General features: G+C 32.5%; 4 protein-coding genes and 1 long non-coding RNA gene across 7 annotated transcripts; 2 read left to right on the top strand and 3 right to left on the bottom strand.

The window, feature by feature from the left end:
- Window positions 1–99: 99 nt before the first annotated feature.
- LOC107920021 (60S ribosomal protein L2, mitochondrial) lies at window positions 100–1306 on the top strand. Its single transcript, XM_016849502.2, has 2 exons — window positions 100–314; window positions 609–1306. Exons 1-2 carry the CDS (start codon window positions 221–223, stop codon window positions 1124–1126), a joined length of 612 nt encoding a protein of 203 aa, XP_016704991.1. The 5' UTR covers window positions 100–220; the 3' UTR covers window positions 1127–1306.
- Window positions 1307–1883: 577 nt separating this feature from the next.
- LOC107920020 (zeta-carotene desaturase, chloroplastic/chromoplastic) lies at window positions 1884–7627 on the bottom strand. Its single transcript, XM_016849500.2, has 14 exons — window positions 7098–7627; window positions 6514–6638; window positions 6166–6300; window positions 5860–5932; window positions 5643–5716; window positions 5329–5433; window positions 4972–5216; window positions 4764–4851; window positions 4598–4640; window positions 4347–4503; window positions 4090–4218; window positions 3803–3875; window positions 3170–3334; window positions 1884–2180 (listed from the first exon to the last, which is right to left on the bottom strand). Exons 1-14 carry the CDS (start codon window positions 7216–7218, stop codon window positions 2013–2015), a joined length of 1701 nt encoding a protein of 566 aa, XP_016704989.1. The 5' UTR covers window positions 7219–7627; the 3' UTR covers window positions 1884–2012.
- Window positions 7628–7905: 278 nt separating this feature from the next.
- Window positions 7906–10655, bottom strand: LOC107920409 (protein IQ-DOMAIN 14). The gene is made up of 3 exons (XM_016850118.2): window positions 9336–10655; window positions 9021–9260; window positions 7906–8922 (listed from the first exon to the last, which is right to left on the bottom strand). The coding sequence occupies exons 1-3, from the start codon at window positions 9726–9728 to the stop codon at window positions 8425–8427; spliced, it is 1131 nt and encodes a 376-aa protein (XP_016705607.1). The 5' UTR covers window positions 9729–10655; the 3' UTR covers window positions 7906–8424.
- Window positions 10656–10770: 115 nt separating this feature from the next.
- On the bottom strand, window positions 10771–16038 carry LOC107920407 (serine/threonine-protein kinase Nek2). Of its 3 annotated transcripts, none has more exons than XM_041109258.1 (15): window positions 15789–16038; window positions 14633–14739; window positions 14459–14525; window positions 14237–14302; window positions 14017–14063; window positions 13889–13934; window positions 13638–13718; window positions 13494–13536; window positions 13359–13408; window positions 13195–13276; window positions 13033–13082; window positions 12705–12778; window positions 12490–12541; window positions 11805–12248; window positions 10771–11697 (listed from the first exon to the last, which is right to left on the bottom strand). In XM_041109258.1, the coding sequence occupies exons 2-15, from the start codon at window positions 14716–14718 to the stop codon at window positions 11482–11484; spliced, it is 1404 nt and encodes a 467-aa protein (XP_040965192.1). In that variant the 5' UTR covers window positions 14719–14739; window positions 15789–16038; the 3' UTR covers window positions 10771–11481. The 3 variants fall into 3 exon arrangements, with proteins under 3 accessions (XP_040965192.1, XP_016705605.1, XP_040965191.1); XM_016850116.2 differs by having other exon boundaries at window positions 10771–11656; XM_041109257.1 differs by lacking the exons at window positions 13889–13934; window positions 14633–14739; window positions 15789–16038 and having other exon boundaries at window positions 10771–11656.
- An 8255-nt stretch (window positions 16039–24293) lies between these two features.
- On the top strand, window positions 24294–25883 carry LOC107918611 (uncharacterized). Its single transcript, XR_001690171.2, has 2 exons — window positions 24294–25104; window positions 25444–25883. It is a non-coding gene; the product is annotated as an uncharacterized lncRNA (long non-coding RNA).
- Window positions 25884–27028: the final 1145 nt, after the last annotated feature.

Genomic DNA, 27028 nt, shown 5'->3' with positions numbered 1-27028 from the left:
GGGCTGATTTGGTTATTTTAGGGCTTTATTTGGGCCGAGTATTTTGAAATTCGAAAATTTGGACCTCCTATATAATGCCCGTCAGCCTGTTAGGCAAATAAGCGCAGCGTTTTAGACTTTTGCCTCTTGTTTTGTTTCTCGTCGTCTTTTTTTCCAGGAAAATTCGAATCCTAAACCCTAGCTCTGGGAAAACAAAATCTGATAACTAAAGTAAAAAAAAATGGCTTTGTTGAGAGGTCGTACAGCTTCTTTGAACCTCTTCAATAGGCTTCTCCATCAATCGTTTCGTGCTCCAAATCGCAATCTCTCTTCTGGTACTTCTTTTTCTCTATCTTTTTTTTTTCACGTTTTTTAAAATATATATTGCAAAATGGCGTCTGATCTTAGCGCCATTTGTGTTATGAGAAATTACTTCTCTTGCAAGTTCAAAATTTGATGCAAAATGACAGAATAAGGAATTGGAATGAATAGAAAATCGTTCTGTAATTTCTAGGTTTATTATAATTCTAGAGTTCATTGTTTAACGCTATACTTGTATCAAGGGACGAAATAAAAGGAAGCTTTAAATATCGTTTGCTTAAAAAAAATGAATTCATCTGTTTTTGCAGTTGCGGCCGATGTTCATAATCAATCAACGATTGAGAATATGAAAAGAGATTTACTTAATCTTGACATTAATTCACAAATTGGGAGTTGTATGCCAATTGCTTCAATGCGAATTGGGACCTTTATCCACAACATTGAGGTGAACCCGGGTCAAGGCGGAAAGCTAGTCCGGGCGGCTGGAACTTCAGCTAAGATCCTCAAAGAACCGAAATCAAGATACTGTTTGATTAGATTGCCATCAGGTGCTGAAAAGTTGATTGATACTCGATGTCGAGCAACGGTTGGTACGGTGTCGAATCCTAGCCATGGAGCTAAGAAGCTTAGGAAGGCTGGACAGAGTCGGTGGTTGGGCAGGAGGCCAGTAGTTAGGGGAGTCGCAATGAATCCAGTCGATCATCCTCATGGTGGTGGTGAGGGACGGAGTAAAAGTAGTGGAAGTTACGGGAAGGGTTCGCGGACACCTTGGGGTAAGCCTTGTAAGTGTGGATTTAAGACTGCTAAAAACAGGCGCAGAAACTAGTTCTGGGTTGTTTTGGCAGTTAGTTGCTTTATCCATTTACAACAATCTGATTTTCAGGTTTTTGTTGAATTTTGTTAAGTTAAACAACACCTTGTATGAAATGAGGCATTTAGCTGCTGAAGTTATATGGATGTTCATGTTTGCACTTCTATAGGTTAAAAAATAATCATGTTAATTTCAGGGAACGTTTTCCATTGGATCAATATTTCAGCTGGTCAAGTAGTCTTATTACAGTTTCTCTTTCCCATTCTTTTTGAAGCCTTACAGATAATCATGTTCATCAAAAGATTGATGGTAAATTTTTATATGCATATTCAACTTTGTAAGAGTGCATCTTTGATGTTTATGCTCTTTTCCTTTCTTTTTTTGATAAGTAGAAGCAGGGGTTGTCTAGGATTAAACCCGAGATTATCAAGTCCTTTTCTACTCCACCCATGGTTCAGTCGATATTATGTTTTTGATTGATCTCTCATTTTTGTTGCCCTGTAAGTTATTTTAGCATGAATAAACAACATATAATGTGGTTGAGAAATCAGTGGCTAACCGTTTTACATTGGATTTCAAGTGAATTCTGTGTTAAAAGTTATGTGATTTAATTTGGATTCGGATAATGTTACTCACATTTAATGAGTACAGAACAGTAAACAAAATCGAGTCAGATTACTTTATCCGTAATTTTTTTTCTAGTACAAGAAAAAACAACAAAATCATTGGGAAAAATCTATTGAGATTATGTACATGGGAAATAGGAAGGGTGTAAAAGTAATTTCCTTATAACTTCCTTTGATTATATAAATGTTATAAAACATGTTGAATGGAGGCAACAGCAACCACCTTGTCTCGGCCATTTTAGGTGGTTTGAGTATATTACTATACAGATAAACAATCATACAAGACTTAACTCATCGGTAACACTTGAAGTTTCCATCTGTTCTTGAGAACCAACCATCGCAAGCTTCTTTTGCAGCACTGCTAACTCTTCCCCGGCATCACATATGTAGGCTGATGCTTGCCTGCCAGACAAAGTTGCTCCTTCCATGCTATCTATATAATCCTGTAAACAGTAATACAATGCTAAATGTATATCATTCCCATCTTTCTTTAGTTAAGAAAGGTTTAGATCACAGTCAACTATGTCTCGGGTAGGATTGGAGTGAGATCGGAGAAACCCTTCCTTTTAGGAGTCAGGATTGGGTGTTAAAATATTACATAAAACTGTTCAGTTATAAACATTGAGTCGTTGTCAGGAAGAGCAAAAAACAGTAACTTAGTTTTGGGAGTCAATATGAAACTAGGCAGGTCTTAGTTTTAAGGTAACCTATCACAACCAGGCCAGGAATGATCTAATTGGCTGACTGATATGAAGCCCCATAAATTTCTCTAGGAGGCTAGGTTTATCAATTCAGGCATATCTCGTCTTTAGGTTGAACCAGGATTTAACCTAATCGGTTCATACCTCGACTTTTAAGAGGTAGGGTTTAGTATGCCTGGAGTTTGAATCCTAACATCTGGACCCCTTTCTGGCGTTCCCCTATTCATAAGCTGCAGCCTCCTTTGTGTTTATACATGGAGCCCCATATATTTCTCTAGGAGGCTAGATTTATCAATTTCTCGTCTTTAGAATGAACCCAGTGTTTAACCTAATTGGTTCATAGAAACTTTTAACAGGTGAAATTCAGTATGTTTGAGGTTCAAATCCAAACATCTACACCCCTTCCAGCTTTCCCCTGTTCTTATGTTGCAGTCTCCTGTCCTAGCGTGCATTTTTATATATAAACAAAAGCGGCCATAGCTTCAGAATAGGAGAAATCTAGAAGGGATTTCAGATGTTAGTTCGAACCTTAACCTAGTTTCCCCCACATTGGCTTTTTGCTACAATTTAAAAAAAATCGTTCAACTAGCAGAAACAGCCTGTCTTCCTAGAAATGCAGAAATGTTGGGCACTTGGTCACCCTTTTTCTAATTCTTGGGTTGGAAGGAAAAGAATAGTCAGCATTGGATAACCAAGCCCGTCTAAGATGGCAATAGAAAGGTAGAAGTTACCTGCTTTGTGTATGATCCAGCAAGAAAGAAGTTCTTTATGGGTGTCTTTTGATCAGGTCGGAATGGATCTTTACCAGGTCCTTCACGGTATAGAGATTGCCCAATTTTGACAACAGACGACCAAATAACTTCTAAACCTTGGGATGATGGGAATAGAGTCAAAACCTGGCAATAGAACAGGAGAAGTGATGTAAAAAACAAAGGTATTGAAGGTAAATAATAGTGCATCTAGATCACATTAAGTGTCGCCTGAGACAGCAAAAGTCTTGAAAGTTAACAACAGCCAGTTGTTCCTGATTCTCTTCTGCCATTAAAACCAGACAAGATCCACTGACAAGCCAAACTAATATTATTTGAACATTCTACAAATATTGGGACATGCATGAACAAACTTAGAATAATTTGAACATACTCGTACCGGAAACTTGCAACTGAGTGCAAGTAACATAGGGTGCTAGAGTACATATGGGCAAACCACGGCTATTTGAGACCAACTTCAATTTGTGAGCATACACGGATTAGCTATTGAGAAAGTGGAAATGGACTTAAACTCGGACAAAGAAAACTATGCATTTCGGTCTCTTGAAAGTTGCAATTAACTTAAGAATAAAGGATTCCTTAGAAGTTTCCAACCTGCTTTGATACTCTCTTAATGATTTCGTCGTTTGGCAACGGCATGTACGGATCTCCTGGTGTCAATACACATCTGAAAAGACAACAGCCAAACAAGCAATAAGATATTTTGGTCAATTGAGGAGCAGATGAAGTATCAAAAAGTTTTATAAGAATACAGATTTCTCTGTCATAGCAATTTTCTTCAGATCCAAATCCAAAAATCAACTAATATTTAACCGAAGAAGACAACCCTTGCACATAGCAAATATATGAAGTAATAACAGTAAGAAAATATGTGTCCTTACTGGAGCAATGAACCTTGTCCCTCGATGTAGTAATCTTCGGGAGAAGTGAGAGCTAGGTCCGCAAAACAGGAGAAATCCGCATCTGGAGTATACAGAAGATTATCAAGGCCTATAGCTTGCCTCAGTTGCCTTTTGAAGAGTCAAGGATAACCAAGAAATGGAACACACGAAGCGATATGTTAGTTTTTAAGAAGCAAAAGCAAAGGGAGACTTTAGTAGGCCATTGAAAACAGCCGTAATAAATATGAAAGAATCACCTTGCCCGTTGTAGATCCCGCAACTCTGTGACCCAGCCATTGTATCGGAGTTGCACGGTAACAACCGGCACTCCCACTAGTTCATAAATATTATTAAAAAATTCTGATTCCCTCCACCCGGATGGAAGTAACCTTTTTATTCCAGGGACATCACATGCTGCCATCAATGGAGTAAGAATGATTAAGAATCATTTCGAGATAATATAAAAAGGTAATATGGAACTTTTGAAGAGGAAGATCCAACTACGGACCAGCAACATAAGCATCAGCAGTTACGAGTTTCTTGTTAGTAGCCTGCATTGATTTGAAACTTAAAATTAAGCATGAAACAGAAAGTTTTGAACTAAAAACCTTAACATCTATAAATTGCAGCTAAATTTCCAATAATTACAGGAAGCAACATTGGGGGAGGTTTACTTTGGACATGGCAAGTCCGGTAACATATGTCTCTCCATCAGCGGATTTATCGTAAAGTATCTCTCTGCATCCCCACCTTAGATGGAACCTGTTTCGGCAAGTAAAGATGTTAAACAAGCGAAGCAGTCAACTCATTTCAAAGAAATCCAATGAAGCAGTGAACCATAATCTGCACTAAATAGTTTGTAGGGCTATATTAATAAAATACCTGCCTCCTCTTTCTGTTATATAATTTCTGATTGGACCACTCAAGTAGACATCGGGAGAACCCTTCAGCATACGCAGAAGGGAAGCCTCTGTCTTAGTGGCAAACAGAGAGAAAATCGTAAGCATACAACGAGCACTGATGTTATCACAGTCAATAAAACCCAAGGCATAAGCAACCGGATCCCACATTCGCTGGATGCTCATGCGTGTACCACCTTTAGACAAAAACCAATCTGAGAAGCTTATCTGCAAGAGATGAATGAATTTAAAGTAATAGAAAAGCATAAAGAGATTTCTTTAAAAGACTCAAAATTGACAAGAATCCAAAAAGCGCATAAAAGGGATAGTTTTTACATACATTATCCAAATCTCTTATATCCCTCATTGCTCCATCTGGATTAATAAGAGCCTTAACAACGGGACTTAGGGCAAGAGCCAGAGCATTTCTTGCTTTATCGTAAGTCTACACTTGAAAAAATATAGAGTGAAATGATTAGCTTAAGCATCATCTGCTTTAGCTTACAAAAAAAAAATTATATTAAGGAAAAGAAAAGGTATATTGTAGCAGTATTGACAATTATAGCAAATAAAACAGGAGAAGCATGATAACAGTCAGCGGAAGCAAGGAATATTAATGTACTGCCGAGAAAAGGGTAGTAGAAAGAGTATAACCTTCAGCTGATTTGTCGATAAAAATGCACGCATTCCATGTATAGGAGCTCCAACTGGAAATCTAAAATCAAGTTCTGCATCACAACTTGAAGTCACGAAACTGATCGTGGGAATGCATGGCTAAAAGAATATGTTTTTAGTCCTATTTGAAGTGAGATTCTAACATAAAAATAATTATCCCAGAATTTGTTTAAATAGGGTGAAATATAGACCATACCACCAAGTTCACCCCCTTTGTTTACAAATGTGTGAGTATGATCCTTCACAAGCAGATTTTTATCAGCACCCACCTAAGATAAGGTAGACATAAACAAAAACTATCAGATAACCGAGCCTTAAAAGGTTGATAAGTAAATTTTCAACTAATGGCTAAAAGGACCATCTTCAAGGTAGCTCCCATATTCAGAAATCTATTTCCTTGCTAAGTCGAACATGTTTTCCAATGAAAAAATTCAGATGAAGGGACAATATGTCGAATGACCATCAGAAGGTCCTATCACTATTACAAGCCTTACTTCTTCACCTTTTTTATTAAACGAAATAGATTGTTGTAGCAACCGAAGAAAACATGCAGCCCCATCTCGATGTGGTTTCCTCTTCTATCGACAAAAGAACCGACTTTCCCTCCTATGAAAGACCTTGATTCATATATATCAACCTGAAGATACCAAAGTAATCATCAAATTATAGCCACTATATTGAAAAATCACTAAACCATGTATATCTAAGGAAAGAAATTTCCAAAAATCAGTTTTTTTTATTATTAGAAACTGGAAATGCCAAAATATGGTTCTGCTTGTAATTCCCATCATATTAAAATGCCAATCTGGTTAAGATAATGTAAAAATAGGTATGTAGAGACAAGAAAAACCTCATGGCCTTGATCTAATAGCTCAACCGCAGTTGACATGCCCGCAAGGCCGGCTCCGATAATAGCCACCTTCAGCTTTGGTCCCCTATAATGTTCAGGTTCAGGTGGAAACAACCCCTTTGGAGCTGCAAAGTAATCAAATCCAATTATCTACCATGGTGACATGAAATTTTGCTACAAATTACAAAAATAATTTTCAAACATGATTATCAAACATCAAAAACCATAGATCTTTAAATGATAACAAACAAGAATTCTAGGCTATATATCCCTACACTCCTACAGTTTAACTTCAATTCATTGCACGGTAACCCCACTTTAGCATCCCAAAATTTCATGTCTAAGTCCTTGGTATATAAATTTAGCTAAATTAACTACAATTCACTATGTTGTCTACAAAACCAAGAATACCCAGAATCCAAAAGACCCCAAATAAACTAGCTTTCGCAAAGAGCACCAAAAAAAAAGAGTTCCGGTAAAATAAAATCACAGAAGGAAGAAAACCCAGAACCCAGAAAATCACAACAAACAAAACAATTATGAAAATCAAAAGACCATAAAAAAGAAAGGAAGATAGAGGTTACCATTAACACTCATGTCGGAAACATTGTTGTCTAAAGAAGATTTCACAAAGAGCCTTGGAGACTTCACCCCACCCACTGAACTCAAACCAGTGGCTGCAAAAAGAAAAGAAGCAGAAGCCATGGATAAACCCAAAATTTTTTGCAACTTTTTAACTTTCCTTATACAATTAGAGGCAAGAATACCCTTTTTTGATCCCAAAAAAAAAAAGAAAAGGAATCTAAAGAACAAAGATGCCGAAATGAGCAGTATTTGTCTGGGAAGATGAAGTTAAAATAATCTATTGGAGCATTCAACTTCCAAAGTTCTCTCTTTTTTTAGTACTATAAAACTAAAAAACAATTCTTTTAGTATGGAAGTTGAGAGACTTGAGAAAAATGTAGAATGAATAAGGAGCCGACTTTTATGTGAATTTGCCACTAACTTATAATCGACCAACCAAAACCCAACTTCTGTTTTCAATTATCGCATTAATATTTATAATTAAATATGATATGATGCAATTTTATAACTGTAATTTAAACTGTGAATTTTAATGGATGGTGTCATTTTTTCCATTATCTTAGAACACAGAGTTGAATTGCCTGAGGGACCACTATAGTTCTAGTTGCCTAAATTTTGGCTTATCACAACAACTGAGCTTTTTTATTCAGCTTCTGTCCGAGTTGGCAATAGCTGAATTTTTGTCTTTTTTCACCATTGATCTCTATTTGTAAAATATTGACTGTTTCCATCCATTAAAATATACAATTCTATCCATAAAAATATCTCAATTATTGTACATGATACATAATTATATACCGAGCTGAAATCTCGGGGCGGCATTGCTCTCCCGGACTGCCCATACAATGAACACTGCACAGTTTGAATGTTGATTATGAATATTTGTATGGCTGTGGTATACTTTTCTTTTCCTTTCAGAATCCATATTAAATCATCTGTTCATATAACTTTTTTGCCTTTCATACTTTTGATGGATTGTGCAAACAAAAAACAGGATACCCAGTTATTCTGATGAACAATGGAAATTTAGAAAGTATTTGCAATCTTTTCATTCATATAAAAGCAGAAGATTGTATTCTTTTTCATCTGTTAAATCCTGTATTATTCTAATTCTTCAATTTTTTTGAAGTATCATTGTTGGATACTTGTGTACCCTACCAGATATTCAGATATGGATTTCACATATCATCTTTCAAGCACTTCCAAATACATAGAAGTTTACTGAATATATTCGTGTCGAATATATACCTATATCCAGCTTTTACTCCTGAGTCCGTGTGACAAAGATTCAATCTTGAACCTACTGCAGTGAACACTTGACTTACCTCATTTGTAAGAAGAGGTATCCATCTTTGGTGTAATTGTGGATTGATAAAGTTTGACAATCCACGGATCTTGATGTTCATCCGCAACACCTTTCGACTGTGAAAATGAATAACGTGGAAGAATATCATCATCCATTTCTTCGGCCGAAGTTATTCTCTTGCCTTTGGCTTTGAAGTTCAATGCAGGCCGTTGTCTCGGTTCGCTTTGTGACCGGAGTTTGGCCCTCGAAGATTGTGTGTTTGCCATGTAACTCGGCATGTATGGATAATCATGAGAACTGAAAGAGGATCTAGCAGGCGTTACCTTCGACATCGGAGGAGAATGTCGCGGACTGTTGTGTGTGGTGAATGAGAACTCCTCATGCTTTTGTTGCCTCTTTAAGATTGGAAGCTCTCCTGAGTAATATTTGATGATTCCTTGCTCAATCCTCTCCATTTGTGAATGATTCATTAAACCGTTTTGGCTCTTCACAGGCCCATGTTTTTCATTAATACCTTCCTATATGCACATAACATTGATAAATTAGTTGTTGAATTTGGACTTATTGCAACAATAATTGATGTTTCGTTGCTTAGAAAATGATGGAAAAAACTTACTCTTTGTGATCTTTTGAACTCCATCTCCTGGAGAAACCTGCCATATCTTAATGATTGGGATTTTACATCAAGTTGTGATTGGTCAGCCATCTGAATTCTCTGAAACCGAGCTCGAACTTGTATAGACATTAACGCATGCATGCTTCGGAGAGTAGCAGTTGTTTGTTTTCTCACTAAGTAACCCCTAACCAATGCCTGCAACTTTACTAGTCCCCTTAAAGCATGCAATGCTTTCCTTGCCTGCAATATTGATCAATAAAAATCATTAGGCCACTGCAACCATGGAATTCAAAAACTTAAGCATATGATCATTACCAAATACGAACGAAAAGCGGCTTGAATCTGGGTCGCTGCCGCATTTTCCACTGCTGCGTATCTTGCTTTTGTTTTCCTTCTGCTAGAATTCATCATGGCCATTGTAAAAACCCTCGTGTTATCATGCCGGATCTCCATATTGAATACAGCTTGCTTCAAAAGTGGAGTTGCAGTCATTGAGTCAAGTGACCGGGAACTCTTATGAGCTCGATCTTTACTCGACAACTTCCCAAAACTCCATCTCCGCTTAAACGAAGATGCGGACGATGGAGTTGCAGACGGGGATGAAACCAAATTCTCTTCATCAAAAGATATGGACAAATTCTTCCTTTTTCCTTTATCGTCTTTTCTCCCTAGCAAGAAGTTTACTAACCATTTGCTTGCCTTTCCCATGTCTGATCACACCCCAGACAACAAAGACCAAAGATCTTATAAATTTATACAGATAACTTGTTAGTGTTGTTGACTAGTATTTTTTTTATTTCTCTTTTTTAATTCATGTATATTAGTATGTTTTTTTTTCTTGCCATTGAATTTATTTATATATTTTCTTTGCAATAATATTATATTATCCAAGGCCTGCAATGGAAATCCTAATCCTGGTGAAGCCATTTGCCACTCCCTTGAAGATTTCTTGCAAAGTTTCATTTTCACTTATTAGTGTTTTCTTAACTTCTAAACTTCTGTTTCTTTAAAGTAATGGGCCCTCAAGTAGACTAAATCTGGAATCATTTGATGTAAATTGTAGCTTGGAGTGAAATATTTTCCAACAGTACTAAGCTTGGTGGTACAAAATTGTCTTGGACATAATTGTTTAGACTCAAGTTTTAAGTATCAGATACGAGTATGGTCTATTTTTTTTTCCATGTATTTGGAGGAGTCAAAACCTCCGTAATCATGTCAAATACGAGTGTCGAATGTAAAGGATAAAACCAAGAACAAAAAACCAGAACATAGAAAAGCATTTACCTGCCAAGGAAAAACTAAGTTTGACTTAAATTAAGAGCAATTCAAGATTTAAAAAATTTATTATCTTTCAATGGTTTGATGTCCAATCAAACAATTCTTGCTGTGTTCAAATTCATTTTTCCTTACTGTTGTTCATTAGCCTTTGCAAACCCCCTTCTGCTGAGCCTCTTGAATGGAATAATGTGAACTAGTATTTGGAGGTGTCTGAGATGGGTGATTTGACGGGTGGTGAGGATGGTCCGGTGGTTGGGTTAGGCTGTGTAACGGTTGGAATGGAGCCCTGGGGAGCTTCTTATCACCACAAAGTAACTCTTTTATATTTTCTCATCTTGGTTGAGATGGCTATGATAAGTGAAAACCGGAAGTTCTATTTCGGTACAGGAACAAAGATACTAGTTTCAGCATCAAGATCATCCATTTTTTGTATCCGTCGTGAATATAAATAAAAAGTCGATAGGTAGAACCGTGGAAGAAATGTTCATCATCCATTTCGAAGAAAATAACGGAACTACAACCTAGAACTAACAATTAGCATTTACTTGAAAACCAAAATGCCTAATTGCTAAGGTTCTCTCAATATGAATCAATGCCTAAAATCAGATAAGCCTGGATCGGACTCTAAAAATTTGATACATGTTTTTGGCTACAGATAATAATACAGACCACAGGGTTCACCATTATTAATCCTCTGGTTTACCAGTATTCTCCTTAAAGCTCTTAGTCAACCAGATAGCAGTTTCTCTAGGGGAGGCCTTACCTGGTCCGAACGGCTTTAGTAGCACCCCAAGCTCATCATACCTCTCTTGCTGCAGCAACCTTGCACTAAATTCAAGCAACCCTTCCAATGCCTCAGCACGTTGCTGGAACGATGAAGGGTCAAATCTCCATCTCTGTGTGTCTGATGAGGTACGGCTTGATGCCCCAGCAGTGGCATTCTGATCGGAGGAATCAGTCGCATTCTCTCCATCAGCTTTAAACATGCTGCGTTGAATTCCCTGCCATGCATCAGTGAAACGGGGCTTGATGGATGCTCGATCACTTGTTTGAACAGTACATTTGTCTTTTGTGATTGAACGATCAACAAATTGCGGTGAGCCAGAGGAGCCCTGTGCAGATATTGATGAAGTTTTGTGGATGGGGAAGAATGCATCTTCATACGAGGCTAATGGGAATTCAGCTATCTTATCAATTCGAGGAGCATTAACTGAAACGTCCGGTGATTGTATGAGGTGAAGAATACCAGCTTTAGACATAGAAGCTGATTCTCGTACTGTAGTTCTTGTTGGTGGTGGCAAGGATGTCCTTCGAGTTGCTGGAAGAGGTTTTTTAATCGGAGTGCGTGAACCAGGAAACTGTCGGCACAAGATAAACAGTAAAACCGCAGCTTTTGAAACTAGAAAAAGGTTATTATTAGCAATCTCGAGGAATGTGTTGAACACAAGTCTGAGAAAGGAAAAGGCGGGGGAAAGGGAGGAAGGAGAAGAACTCTAAGGAACTTACAGAGTCACGATTCTTTGTTGGCTCTGTATTTCTCTTGGCAGTTCCAGAAGCTTTTGCCAAAGAACTTCTTGGAGTCTTGGTGATACTAGAAAGTTTTGAAGTAATTGGCTTGCAAATGACTGTTCCTTGGCTGCGATCAACAGACAAATCCTCTAATCTTTGATTTAAATAACCCGGTACAGCATGATGTATTCCTTTGGTAGAGCAAACTGAATCTTGCTCAGCTCCAGAAATGCTCGGATTCAATGTCCGATCATTACTGTACGACTGACGCCTCTCCCTGTAACCAGAGAAGCGGACTTCTACTGGATCCGAAAATCTAGTTTTCTTTATATTGGTTTCTGGCCAATTCACAGGTAAAGAGTTCCTTCTCGGATTATTGATTTTAATTTGAACCTTGAGAACATACGGCTGAAGGTGCGGGTGTCTGAGCAATTCCTCAGCCTGTTACAACGGATATGATGATCAGAAAGATCATAAATTCCAGAAATGTGCACATGAAAATGAATGAATGCCCCAAAACCAGGCACAAAGCACAGTATGGCAACTAAAACAACTGTAGTTTCGTTCTATCCAATTCTAAAATCATTTATGTATGAATTTACATTTGAGCACATTATAGGCAACTCATATAGATGCTATGTATTAACATAAAAGACATAGACTAGAGGAGAGTTATATATACACTTGGCCTGAGTTCAGGATTCTTGCGCAGCATGCTTTTAACAAGACCACGACTGAAATGGAAATCAAGAAATAGTTAGATCAACATAACCCATCATTCTAAAATGCGCATATTAGAAAACGAAATTCACAAGGCAAAAACCAATTATTATGCTACCACTTAACAAGAAGAAATAAAGTACAATGACACCAGTCATGGAAGGAAAACGAGCTTACAAGGCCCCAGAATATTTCGTTGGAAGTGGAGCAACTATTGATTTATTGATCTTGTTTATCAGTGCCAGCATATCCTGCTCGAGATGATTTAAGTTTATTAGGAAAAGGAAAACAATACATGAAACCGGAAAATGATTACTAAACATGAAACGAAGTTTCCAGAAGGAGAAATACATCCTGATGTCAAAGTATTAATTATACCTAAAAGCTCATGATGCAACAAAATGTCAAGACTCAAGATTATGTGCAATAATAGAACCTAAAAGATTTATATGCAACAAGCTGCAAATTGTTATGAAGTAAAAAGGATAGGGTAAAAAAAACTCACAAACGCTTTAAATGCAGGCTTGAGAGAAGTCATTTCATATATACAGCATCCTGGAAAATATATTTTTTAAGTCATTTAAACACATATAAAGATTAAAATCTTGGAATTCTATAGAGATTGACAGACAAAGGCGAGTGCTCTTTTGTGTGGGAGCATGTTTACCTAATGACCAGATATCCGACTTAGAACCATAGGGTATGTCAGCCAGAAGCTCAGGACACATATAGCTCGGAGTCCCAACAACCTGAAGAAAACAGCATCGAATAATGATATAGAATCATGATTAACAAAATCAAGACCTTAATTTATTGTATGTAAGTACTTACAGAGGATGTGAGATCATCGGAAGTCAAAATTTTAGCAAGTCCAAAATCACCTGCATAAGTGTTTTACTCTCATCTTTATGAGGAGAAATTCTAACTCTTTCAAGGAACTAAATGGAAAACAGTAAAATCACTCACCGAGACGAATGTCTTGGTCTTTTGTCAAGAAGATGTTTGAACACTGAAAAACGGATCAAATAAAATATTATCAGTAGAAAGCAACTCGGTGCATTACAGAAGATCGTAATACATTCAGGATGAGAACAACATCATGCCACTAACCTTGACATCACGATGAAGAATATGATTCACGTGCAAATAGTCAAGAGCCATCAGGAGTTGAACTAGCCACTTGCACAGTTTCTAAACATGTTTCGATACAATAAAATTTGGACTTGCAATTGTTAGAAAATAAAAGTTGTCTAAGAGATTAAAATAACAATAAACTTCGACATAAGAGGAAATGAGAAATTACTGGAAGACGAGTTGAAAAATTAAAATGAAAAGAAAGGGAAAAGAAAAAAAAACAAAACCTCCTCTGAGAAAAGCTTGCCATTTGCTTTCTTTATTGCTTCAGCCCTGGTTTATAAGGAAAATAGTATTATGATTTGATAACAACTTACAGAAATATATCTCGATATCAGCAAGAAAAGGAACTTACATGTCTCCTCCTTCACAATAACCTATAATAATGCACACATAACAACCCTGAAAACAAAGACAAACGAGAACCCATGTTAGGCCATAGATCACTGCAAAGATTCAGATGATATGGACAAATCAGCAAGAGGTATATAACATAAGAGACAATAAAAAGAAAGTGCAAAATGAAAATGCCAAGCAGAGCAGATATTACAGGAAATAGTGGAAATAAAGCATACCTTTTCTACCCAGGAATCTTTGTACTCCACAATGAATGGGTTTCGAATTTTAGAAATAAGCTCCATCTACATGAACCACATGAAATGTTAGTCTATAGATTGATTAAAACTAAGTTCATACCAGAGAAACAAGCAGTTGGCCTACAATCAGCAACACTAGAGATCATAAAAGAAGCATAAAGAAAATAAGGAACTAAAAAGACCTATCAGGGAATTACAAACCTCCTGATGAGCAGATCTTCTTGACCTATCGGTCTGGCGAGCAAGACGGATTTTTTTAAGCACATACCTTATCATTCCCAAAGAAAAGAGAAAAGGATAAATCAATTGACATAAGATGAGTCAATCAAGGAACTCTAATTGACATAAGGCAATGCGTCTTATTCGCAGTCTTACTTCTTCTTTTCATGCTTATGCCTCACTAGAAGAGCTGAACCAAAAGCTCCCTTCCCAATTTGCTCTAGTACCTCATACTGCTCCATGTGGCAGATGTATTCGACTTCCTTTTTCCGGATTCGACCAAAAAAGAAGTCAGCACATTAGATATCCATGAATCATTCCAAAATGATAGAGATGCAGTATCTTGCTCAGACTCTTCATTTTGCTTGAAGTGCTAGAGTAAACATAGGTATCGGATATGACCCTCTAAGGATCCTCCAAATAGGTGGAAAATAAAATAAAATTGGAACATATCTGGATCCGACACTCAAGTCAAGTAACATAGGAGATGCAAAGGGATATGCTACACTATCTGTCCAGTTACTTGAATGCATACTCTTAGAAGTGAACCGCTAACAACAAAACATAGATGAAACATAGACAAAATAAGAAACAAAGAATTTATACATTGAAAGAGAAAAAGATTCCAGCTTTTTAGAATTGGAAAAACCAATTCAACAATTTAACAAAAATGAAAATCAACATTCACCATATGACAGACAGAAAAGAGGGCTAATATAAGCAATGGTTCAAAAATATTTCAGACAACAATGTTAGAAAGTTTTAAATTTCATGGTACAGTAAAGATTAAAATGTCAGCATCTTGCAATTTTTAAACCCTTTTTTTTCTACAACCCATCAAGTTAAATTATTTTGTTTAGTCAAAATCATGAATTGATAGCTCAGCACAGCAACCATTTTTAATTGTACTAAGCTTTAAAACCTTTCTATTTAAAGACCAAATAAGAACCAATAGAAACATCAGAATAGAAGAGAAAAATGGAACAGTGAAAAGAAATTAGAAAAGAAATATCTGATTAAAGTAGTTGTTATAATTTATACACCACATAGTTATCAGCTTAAAAAATCAACATTTTTATTTACTAAACAAGCAAAAAGCACAAAACTTTAGATAAAATGCACATTAGGTTGAAAACACCAAGAAGAAAAATAAAGGAATAACAATTACAATGCATCACCAAGAACCCAATTTTCTTGACCAAGAATCAAGAAAGCAACGAACTTGGAAAATGTTGAACAGTGAAATAGAGATTCAGAAAAGGAAAAAGGAAATCTAAAGATTCAGAAGAGAAAAAAAGAATGTTGAATGCACCTGAGAGTGATAGCAGTAAAGGGTATATAGATTGTTGATCGAAAGAGATCACAATGAAAAGAAAGATGCGGACCTAACCATTTGAGTTGAAGCTAAAGAAAAAAGACTGTGTTTACAGAAGAACCAAATATGAGAAGAAGAACAAGGTGGAGATGAAGAAGCAAAGGAAGCTGCTGATTGTTGCAGCTGTTTCTCCATTGGGTTGGTTTTTTTTTTTCCTCAAGGAAGAAAATGACAAAAAAAAATTGTAAGTGTGAGAGATTAAAGAGTTGGATTGGACCGCAATATATTACTTTTTAATTAATATGAAAAATAATTATTTAACACATTAATAGAGTATTTAATACACTAATATATTTTTAATTGATATTGAATAATAATAAAACAAGTCATATGTCAGTTTTTAAATTTCTCCTGTAAAATTAAAAATTATCAGATTATTACTTAAAGATTCGTTAGCGGTTTTAGTTAACGTGGTTAAGATTAATTCGTTTATTATTTTATAATAATATCAGTGTATTATTTTATAATAAAAAATTATGTGATAAATAATCTCACGTGATAACTTGATGGTTAAAGATGTTTATTACCTTAGATGTGGCTTAGGTTCAAGTTGTATTAGCTATGCTTGTTGTTTGGGTTTTACCTTGTTATTGTATGTATTTATAATTCTATTTTTCTATATAAAAGAGATGTAATGACAAATATGTTCTTGAAATGATATAATTTACAAAATAAAAGTGTTAGTAACTACTACTTATAGAATTGTAATTCTCTTAACGTATGTCAATGACATAGTGTAGTTACATCGTAATTTTTTAAGTCATGTTTGGTGGTATGAATTATAATCACGCAGTTGCATAATTTATATTTTTTAAAAATATTAATCATTACTATAAAAATTATTGGTAGGATAAAAATAATTTCTAAATAAGTAACAAAAATTAAAATCAAATCATCATTGTTAGTCTAAAAAGTAGTTGATAATATAATTACAAATAAAAATAGTAAGAAAAATGAACATCATATACAACTTTATTCAATTGTTCTAATGCATATGTGCTCCTTATCATTATTTATTGGTCCTTGACCGATTTTATCATTATCTGAATTTGAATTTGCATAATTAATATTATCCATATATCTTTCTTCTATGTACAATTTGAAGTATGGATCATTTCAATTCCATCTATAATTGAAATCATGAAATATGCAATATATTAGTACAATCAAACCTTATTTTTTGTGTTATACTAAGACGATGTTAATATGAGAAATATATTTTTACATCAACAAATGTTTTCTCAAATCACATTTTGAAACCTAGAATGTCTCAAATTAAAAAGTTTGTGAGTTATCTATAATGTTTGTGTGCATCATTCTCTCAAACGGCGTATCTTACGATATGGTGTAAGAAAGTCTTTTTTTTGTTTACATAATTAGCATTGACCTTACAATATTTTAGTTCACAATCCAAATGGTCTATAGTTTTAATTATAAAAACTCAATTTCAAAAAACACTTAGGTTATATATTTTTTATAATTTTAAATTAAGTAAAAAATAATATATAATTTTCGTAAAAAAGTTTTATAAATTGTTTAAAAATTTTCACAACATTTATTATAAATAATATAAAGTTTTGCCATAACTCAATAAAGTTATTTTTTTTAAATAATTTAAGATAAAAAAATTAGAACATTTTTTTATGATTAGTTATATTGTTTTTATAACATATAACATGGACTCATAAATAAGTTATATTTATACTTCTTTGTCAGAACCTTTTATAAATAAATATATTATAATACTTTTATAGCATGAAAATTATTTTTTTATAATAAATTTTTTAGTCATAATTTTAGAAATTTTTCAAGATTTAAATAATATATCATTTTGTGAAAATTTTATAAAATACACAAAATATTTTTATAACACAATTTTTTAAGGATTTATAATATAATTTTTTTTTGTTAAACCATCCCAAATACTCATACGTGTTTATACTTGTAATATAATTTTTTATAATTTGTATAAAAATATTTTTTTAAAAACTAGATTTGATTGTAGTTACCTGCATAATTACTTCAATTCTCACATTACCTTGAGAACTGAAAAGTGTAATTGGAGTTCTCCAATCACATCAAATTTGATGTGATCCATCAATTAAATGGTTATCTAAATATGTCATCATTGCGTAATTACAAACAGTTATGCCCAAATCCAATTATTAAGTGGCTTTTTGAATACTACTTAAGATTATTTTCATCATTATCTAAGTGTAATTAGTTCATGATACCAAACTCAATATTAATAGAAATAATGTAATAATTAATATTTTAGGAGTGATGCGAGAAATTGTTTTGAAAATAGGCTTCCACTCTATGTAGTTTAGACTTGTCCATGGGCCGGGCGGCCCGGCCCGGCCCGACGTCCCGCCCGAAATATGGGAGGGTTTGGGTAAAAATATAGGCCCGAAATATGGGCTTGGGCAAAATTTTAGGCCCGTTTAAAAATGGGCCGGGCCTCGGGCAAGATTTTTTTAGCCCGGCCCGGCCCGGCCCGAAAAATATTAAATATATATATATATTTATTTTTAAAATATAATAGTTTTTTATTTTAAGTTTATTTACTTTCATTTCCTTGACTAGTGTTACAAAATAATAATAATAAAACATCAAGTTTGTTTTACTAATCAAATGTTAGATTTTGTTACAACAATTAATACAATTAATACAATTAATAATTTGATAAATTTACTAATCAAATGTTAGATTTTATTACAACAATTAATACAATTAATAATTTGATAAATTTACTAATCAAATGTTAGATTTTATTACAACAATTAATACAATTAATAATTTGATAAATTTACTAACAATTAATTTTAATAACAATTAGTTTTAATTTTATTAAAAAATAATTTTAATTTTAATTTTAATTAAAAACGGGCCGGGCCGGGCCGGGCTTGGGCCCCATATTTTTTCTTCGGGCCGGGCCTGGATAAAATCTCATGCCCATATTTCGGGCCGGGCCCGGGCCTAGTAAACAGGCTGAAAATTTTTTGTGGGGCCGACCCGAACCCGGCCCGGCCCATGAACAGGTCTAATGCAGTTCATTCTCTATCACTATTTTTGTGCTTGGATGCATTTTTAAAAAAAATAATATATATCTATTTTTTAGTATTTTTAAATATTTATTTATTTATAATTCTCATCAAATTAAACTTAAATTAAAAATATTCATCAAATGTGCTATTTGATAAATTAAAAAAGTTAAGTGTTTGAAAAATTAAATGTTTAATATATTATTTTTAAAATATTTAATAAAATAAATTTCAAATTATTAATTTTTTATTTAACATTTTATCCTTGTTTTTAGAAACATTTAAAGAAAATCAAATATAAATCTAGAAGTTTATTTGATATTAAAGGAAATAAAATAGATAAAAATATTATTCATTAGATAATAAATGACTCATTTTTTACTTACCATTTACACACTTTCTTAGAAGAATTCCATTAAATAATTCTTATTATCAGATTATTAAAGGTGTGGGAAAATAATAAATATTTAATTTTTTTTATAAACTTATCAAACAAGACCTAATAAAATATTATTGAGTTTTTGGATGAAATGATATGCAGATGTTTCAACTCTGCATATAACATTAATTATTGACGAATGCTACCATTTTTTTAATAAAATATTATCCTATTCATGGGAAATAAGTTACCATAACACATTAAAATTCAGTAACTATGAGTTAATTATTATAAGTATTAAATTAAATAGTTAATTTACCTAATTTACCCTTAAATAATTTAGGTTGGAAAATTACGAGAGTTCGGAGAGTTCGATCTTCGCCCTGAATATGAAGCAGTTTTAAAACTTATAATCAGTATCTAATCTCTTAATAAGCCTACAGAATGCGAATGATTAATTACTAAACTCACTTTTATAAATACCTTGAAAAATAAAAAATTTGGACTCTTATATTTTCTTTAAGAATTCATTGATAATTAAAAAATATACAATAATAATTAATAAATGAAACATATGTTTGGTGATTTTTTTTAATAAAAATCAAACTCCTAATATACTTTTAAATTTTACTAGATGATTTTAATTTTAGTTAATTAATATCGAGTCTTTTTGTGTTTGTTTTACAATCATGTGATATCATTATTAATAAAATTCAAGTTATTCAAATTAATTAAGTGTAAATTGGATTTAAATGGATTAATATAATTATTAATTTTTTAAATAAAATTAAAATTTTCAAATTTATTAAATCAAAATTTGGAGATTTGGATAGAATGGAGCAATTTGATATAAGATATATATTTTTAATTTACAAATACTTAAGTGGAGGAAGAGTATAGACCGACAAAAGGGGACAAGGTGGGGCCAAAACCTGTTTCGCTTGATCTGCAATCACGATGCATATTATCCGGCGCGTTTTTTCCCTCCATTTAAATTATTAAAATACCCTTTGTTTTTCGTCTAAACTACTAAAAAGGGACTCTGGACTTTGAAGTGTGGGTTAGCTTGTCGTTTTATATTACGTGGGCCCCGTCGGGTTTGGTTTGTTGGGCATTTGGGTCAGTTTGCCCCCCCCCCCCATTTCATATCCGACTCGACTTCTCTTTCTCTTTCATATACAATGTATGTTTTGCATCAATAATTCTCCATGAATTTGTTTTTTTTAATTCATTAAATTATTGATTAACAAACAAATTATTCATGAATTGTCTATTTCTAGAAACAGATTTTTCAATAAATACATTGAATAATTATTTTTATATATAACATATTTATAATAAAAAGTATTATAATTTTGATATTTAAAACAAGTATTCGTCCCCCTCAATATGGAAATTGATGTCAGTTTATATACGAGGGACTGTAATCTTACGTGCCTATTTTAATAATTTAATTTGTATTATTTGTCAAATCATCTTAAAAATGAATAAAAAAATTAATCTCTATTAATTTTGTTAACGTGACATCCACATGTCTATTCATGTACATGCCACATTAGCAAGTTAATGTACATTAAATTTTCTATTTATTTTGAAGGTGATTTAATAAATAACACAAATTTAAAGGCTAAAATAGATAAAATGTTAAATAAAAAGCTATAATACATTTTTTAATTAAATGACGAAATATATCATTATGAAAATAAAATAAATGAGACATATGACGTGCAAAAAGGAACCGAAAAACCATGAAAGCAAAATATATAAATGATTTAATTGCAAATATAAATATGTGATCTAATAGGAAGACCAATTATATACATATCTTTGTAAGAATTAAAAGTTTGTCCTTTCAAGAAAATAAGTTGGTAATAAATTATTTACCAAAAAAAAAGTTTGTAATAAATTAGTTTTGTGATCAGGGTCCTTTATAATTAATCATTTTATGCCATGGATCATTTATGCAAATATGCTACCCTTTTTAATTGAGTTAATTATTATTGATGGTAGCGCACATTTTTTTTGTTCACAAAATTTAATATGGCAGGAGATCTAGAAAAGGTAGTTGAGAGAAAATATTTAAAATTAAATTTTATATTTTTCTATGCCCATTGAACAATTATATATCGATCTGTTTAGACTAAAACTTTATTTAGTTATAAATTAAAATTAAAAATTAATTTAAATTTAATAAAACATATATATACATGAGTTTGCTCAAAATAAATAATAAGATTTAAGAGGTTAATTATTATTTATTCATTCAATGAGTACAATTGAAGTATAATAAAAATTGGTATGATTTAACCGACGAATTGAGTTAACTGAATTAAAATTCATATATTATGAACTTCGGAGGTTCACGTGGATTTTAGATTAAGATACTCAAAATCCAAAACTTTCACATTTATTAACTATGCTGAAATCTTGTTAACAAAGAATAACTTTATATTAATAGCTTTTTACTTTTTATGGCGGCTTACAAATTTAATCGAAATGCTATAGTTAAATTATTCAAACTCATATATATTATAGTTATAAGTAGCCTTCATTTTTTCTGTTAAATATTATCCTTCATTTGTCTAAAGTTAGGATCAAAATCATCAATATAAACTACACATGCTAATTGTGGATTTAATGTAAAGAAATTTAATATTAACAAGTTTAATAAATAAAAAATAATGACCTCGTGTATTAACATGATGATCAAGAATGTTTATCGTTTCAAGTATGAACTGAACCGGTGAACACTCCATTGTACTAAGGGGAGATAGAAAGGGTAACCTATTGAACTAGAAAAAGGAGCGAAAACAAACCAAATTTTTTTAATGGGGGGATGTATTGCCCATCAAGTGTTTGGTGAAAAGCTTAACTTTTGTATGTTGAGAATGAGTCAATGTCTCAACTACTTTGCTCGTTATGATAATGTGATGCACTTTTAAGGCAGACCATTATGAAGCAAATAAGATGGACATCTATTTCCAATGAATTAAAACAAATAAATTGAAAAGTGGCATTTCCTTATTATATATATATTTTTTTGATTTATAAAATAGAGAGGTTGGTTAATGGGGTACAAGTACAATTCTTAAATATGGGATTTTGTCCTTTGTAAGTATGGTAGATAGATCTCTTTGCAAAAGGATATTAAATAGTATGGTAGATCACGCTGGCCAGTGATGTCTCGATTTCTGTCGGAAATTGGGCAAAGCTGAACACTGGGCCATTGCTGATGGCTTGCAGCTTGCCCGATCGAGGGGATTCAGTAGGCTGTTGGTTGAACTTGATTGCACTCAGGCTGTGAGTTTGATTAATGATCCTTCTGCCGGTGTGAGCCCTTTTGAGTTGGTCCGCCGTATTAGTGCGTTACGTGATGATGTTGGGCAAGTGTTGGTGAAGCATGTATTCCGGGAGATGGTGCCCGCTCAGCTTGGGCAGTTATGTATCTATCCGGTTTTATCGAAATTTTATTGTGCTAATTTTGAGATAAATTTATCCAAGTTGTAAATCTTTTGATTCTTTTTTTTTATTATTATAAAAATATTATCAATGTATTAAATAATTATCTTTAAATATAAATCCATTTATTATTTGGATTTTGTAATTAAAAGGTGATGTTTCTTGTTTTATTTTATTTTATTTTATTAAATACATACATGCAAGGAGCTAATTATTTGTGATGAAGTAGGTGACCACTAATCCACTAATGGAATGAAAAAAGCACAAGTGAAGGGAGAAGTCAAAACAAAAGAGAAGTCAATATCGAAAGGGTTTTGCTTACCACTTAGAAATATTTGCTTTTATTTTTGGTTTTGTTTACTGCTCTTAATCATTGCGTTAATGATTTCCTCCTTTTGTTTTCTTAAATAATTATCCATTTCTTTTTTGTGTAAAGCACAATATTAATAGATAACGATTTTGTTGCTTTCAAAAAAAAAATTATTATTTTGTTAACTAGTGAGGGTTAGTTAATATCAGTACAATTATTAGTTCTAACTAATTGTTATTTTTAATATATTATTTTTAATTAAAAAAATTATGATCCATTTAGTTTGTGGAAATGGAGTGTTTTTTTTTTCATTTTCTTATAAAATGAAACATATTAAAGAAAATGTGTCTTACCCGATAATGCAATATAAGGGCATGGGTTTGAACTCTGCCAAGGTTAAAATGCTAAAAATATTTTCTTGGTGGATTAGGCACTCTCGTCAAACTCTGTGAATCGCTTTAGGCTCTCTTCGGAATAGGGAGATAAAAACCTAGGGCTAAAACCGAGCATATAGACATCATAGGAACAATAACTTCGTCAGATGATTTAGTCGACTGATCAGAGGACAACACTTTAAAGGCTTCGCTCAAAAATAAATTGTTTTTATTTTTTTCACTAAAAATGCTTTAAAAACCTAAAAATGATGAAAATAATTACTTTTTAACTTTAAACGAATTGATCAGGGTTCAAGCTCATATAAATACAAAAATATTCTTTTTTATTTTAATGTTAAACGCGAAACCTTAGTTCCAGTCTATATAAATATAAATATAAAATTATTTTTATTTTATTAACATGTTTCTTTTATAAAATAATAGGTACCAAACATAATTTCATATTGAATTTATTTTTTATTTTTATTTATCATTTTTTCAATTTTTAAAAAATAAGAAATTAAAAAAAATTAAAAATAAAAAAAATATTTTCATAAATCAAAAGCGGCCTTATGCTTTAATTATAATTTTAAAAAATAAATAATCTTAACTAATATTTATGTATTCATCTTGTAAATATAAACCTAATCAAAATCTTAAACACAAATTACATGATGTTCCACATAGTGAAAAAATATGTTACAAATTTATTAAAAAACATATTATAAAATTAAATGTGGCTTTGATTGAAATGATAGAGTTAAGATAGTGAGAAATGAGTACGTGATCTAACACCCCAAACCTAACCCGATTCACTAGGTCCGGATTTCGAGTGTTACTTCACAAACTAAATCAATAACGATAACAATTTACAATTTCTCATTTCTTTAAGCATGTTATTTGACATTTTAATTAGAAACTTATTGTATGAAAACAAGGGAAGTAACTTAAAATAATCTTATTACAACAGAGCCGATATAAATCCTTACAAAATGGAAGTTTATTTAATACAGACTCAAAAGGCGTATTCCTAGACTACGCCACATCTTCACTGTATACATAATAGTCCACTCTACCACCACTTGGGTGTACTCATGGCGTTGTCCCTACAGGTGAAGTCTCATCTCAAGTACCTGAAAAGCAGTAACAAATCTTGTTAGTATATGAGTACTTAGTGAGCTTAACACAACAATACATTGATGGATACTTTGCAATCTTGTAGGAACTACTGTGTGCCAATTATTCTGCATCATTTATTTCAACGAATAACACCACAATTTATCATTCTCTTACACACCATCTGTCATGCTCTTGTCATGCTCAATCTTCCTTATCTAACTATGGCCCTGTTCTTTATCCCGTTTGAGAATGACTTTTTCACCCAAAAGTGCTTTTCTCTTAAAAGGAGCCAAGAACAGCCTCCTTTTCTCTTAAAATTTCTCCATCAAAAAAGTGCTTCTCTCTAGATGGAGAAGCTAAAAAATTCTCCTTTTCTTCTGCCGTAACTGCTTTTGGATGAAAATTGACCAAATACCCGTCTTTTCCCCCAAACGTTTTCCCCCTCTGCTGGTTCCCTAAATGTTCTTTCCCCTCTGCTGGTGAAATTGGAGCTTTATACCCGATTTCTTTTCCCCATTTTCGGCTTTCAAAGCTCTATTTTCTGTTCTTTGTTCCTCTTCTGCAGCAGGTGAGAGTTTCTTTTATATTTCTTCTTCTGTTTTATTAGTTCCTCTTCAGTTTAATATTATGAAGCTGTTGATTTGCTGTTGATTTCTTGGTATTTCTTGAGACAAATAATTTCAACTATGGCTTATTTTCTTGTTTCAATCTTCCTTTCTCTCATTGTCTTATTTTGCTCTCCTTCTGTTTGTTGAACTTCCCCAATAATCAATAACCAAAGAGAATGGTCATGGATATATCATGTGTTTTTGTATCGGGTGTTGTTTTACCTGTTTATTTTGTTCTTATTAACTTCTATTGTCATACTCAAAAGAATGATGTCTTTCATTTGGACTTCCCTTAATAGAGACAGGGAGTGAGGATGATGGGCTGTTGGATTTGAGCGATGATGATTTCTTTAAGGCTTGGATCTTCATCTAGCCGAAATTCATCAATACGAAGAACGGAAATGTCCACATCTAGCAACACTTTAAAAAGTAGTAGTTCTTCCTTTAAGGCAGGGGAATCCTCCAATTCAAAGACTAGAAACAATAGTAACTTAAGTTCCAATTCTGATGCTCGCAAACCATGCAGAAAGATTCTTCAACTACTGATATCCAAAAGCCACAGTTTCATAGTAATGCAGATGGTCTTTATGGTTAAAGCTAGTTCAATTGCAGTTTTCCTTACTATTGTTACTTTTGCTACTCCATGTCTGGTTGAACTATGTTGAGGTGTATTTGGACATGGATTTGGGATAATATCTTCTAAGGACCTTTCGAATATATATTTTTACTATTAAAATTAGCTTATTTCTATATTTAATGTCTTTGAATTTGAATCAGCCTATCATTGGAAATTGGAACATTGTATTGGCTATATTTTATGATAGATTTCTTGATTTTTAGTATTTATATTATATAAATATTATCCATTTTTAAAACTTTTATCTAAATATATGTAATATTTTAATTCGTTAGGTTTATGTTTTTTATGTTATGTTAGTAAATATATGAGTTATATATTCAAATACATTTTAAAATAAAATAATAAAATGTGTTAAAAGTATTAATTAAAAATAAAAAATACTTTTTATAATAATATAATCGTGTCAATATCTAATTACAAATATTTAATTTTTATATTTAAATATTTAAATATAGTTTATATATTCTAATTAATTTTTATAAATAATTAATATTAATTACTTAGAAATTTTTAAAATTAATATTATATATTAAAATATTAACAATAAGTTATAATAAATTATTTTTTTATATTTTTGCTAAAATATCATAATATTAACTAATTTGAACATTATTTAATACATATTTGTTACTTTATAATCTCATGTCTAAAATGGACATTTTATTCTTCAAAAGCACTTTTTGACAGCAATGCCAAACACTCAAATTTCTCAAAAGCACTTCTGAAAAGCACTTCTCAAAAGCAATAAAGAACTGGCCCTAACTAAGGAATGCTTCCAAACGTTTCATAGATCTCTAGCCCCACAATAATTTCTTAACAAAACATACCCTCAAAAATCACTTCCAACAACACATGCCTTAACCCATTCTCTTATTTCAAACAGTTGTTCATTAACATTTATCACAGGTGGATACATATATGTTTGACAAATACTTACGTAGAATTTAATGTCATCAATTCATACTCAGGTCTACCTTTATTTCGTACCACACATATCCATACTAATAAATCAATGTATAGACCATTCTGACGAATTCCATATCATGTTATATCAAAATCTCATAATTCAATATAACATTAACTCAGATTCAAAATAATTTTAGAAGACGACACAATACCGTTCACTTTCCATTTTTATAGATCATTATGATAGATACTCTTCCTAACGTACAGATACACATTTATTTTTCACAAAAGCCCTTAAGATTTATTCACTTTTAACCTAGAACATATCCATATCTCAT

The sequence above is a fragment of the Gossypium hirsutum genome, chromosome D13, assembly GCF_007990345.1.
Source record: "Gossypium hirsutum isolate 1008001.06 chromosome D13, Gossypium_hirsutum_v2.1, whole genome shotgun sequence".
Classification (NCBI taxonomy): domain Eukaryota; kingdom Viridiplantae; phylum Streptophyta; class Magnoliopsida; order Malvales; family Malvaceae; genus Gossypium; species Gossypium hirsutum.
This window is presented reverse-complemented; position numbering and strand designations above follow the sequence as displayed.

Bases quoted from the DNA above. Each gene is read 5' to 3' on its own strand.
- LOC107920407 (XM_016850116.2), bottom strand. From the start codon at position 14,718: ATGGAGCAGTATGAGGTACTAGAGCAAATTGGGAAGGGAGCTTTTGGT. The intron at 13,537-13,637 runs GTTAGTGGCATG...TCCGTTTTTCAG, and splicing joins TTCTTCATCGTGATGTCAAG to TGTTCAAACATCTTCTTGAC. The intron at 12,779-13,032 runs GTGAGTTTTTTT...CATCTCGAGCAG, and splicing joins AGCCTGCATTTAAAGCGTTT to GATATGCTGGCACTGATAAA.
- LOC107920409 (XM_016850118.2), bottom strand. From the start codon at position 9,728: ATGGGAAAGGCAAGCAAATGGTTAGTAAACTTCTTGCTAGGGAGAAAA. The intron at 9,261-9,335 runs GTAATGATCATA...TCAATATTGCAG, and splicing joins CCGCTTTTCGTTCGTATTTG to GCAAGGAAAGCATTGCATGC. The intron at 8,923-9,020 runs GTAAGTTTTTTC...ATGTGCATATAG, and splicing joins AGTTCAAAAGATCACAAAGA to GAAGGTATTAATGAAAAACA.
- LOC107920020 (XM_016849500.2), bottom strand. From the start codon at position 7,218: ATGGCTTCTGCTTCTTTTCTTTTTGCAGCCACTGGTTTGAGTTCAGTG. The intron at 5,933-6,165 runs GTGAAGAAGTAA...ACCTTATCTTAG, and splicing joins TATTTCGTTTAATAAAAAAG to GTGGGTGCTGATAAAAATCT. The intron at 3,335-3,802 runs GTTGGAAACTTC...TTCTATTGCCAG, and splicing joins TTAAGAGAGTATCAAAGCAG to GTTTTGACTCTATTCCCATC.
- LOC107920021 (XM_016849502.2), top strand. From the start codon at position 221: ATGGCTTTGTTGAGAGGTCGTACAGCTTCTTTGAACCTCTTCAATAGG. The intron at 315-608 runs GTACTTCTTTTT...CTGTTTTTGCAG, and splicing joins AAATCGCAATCTCTCTTCTG to TTGCGGCCGATGTTCATAAT.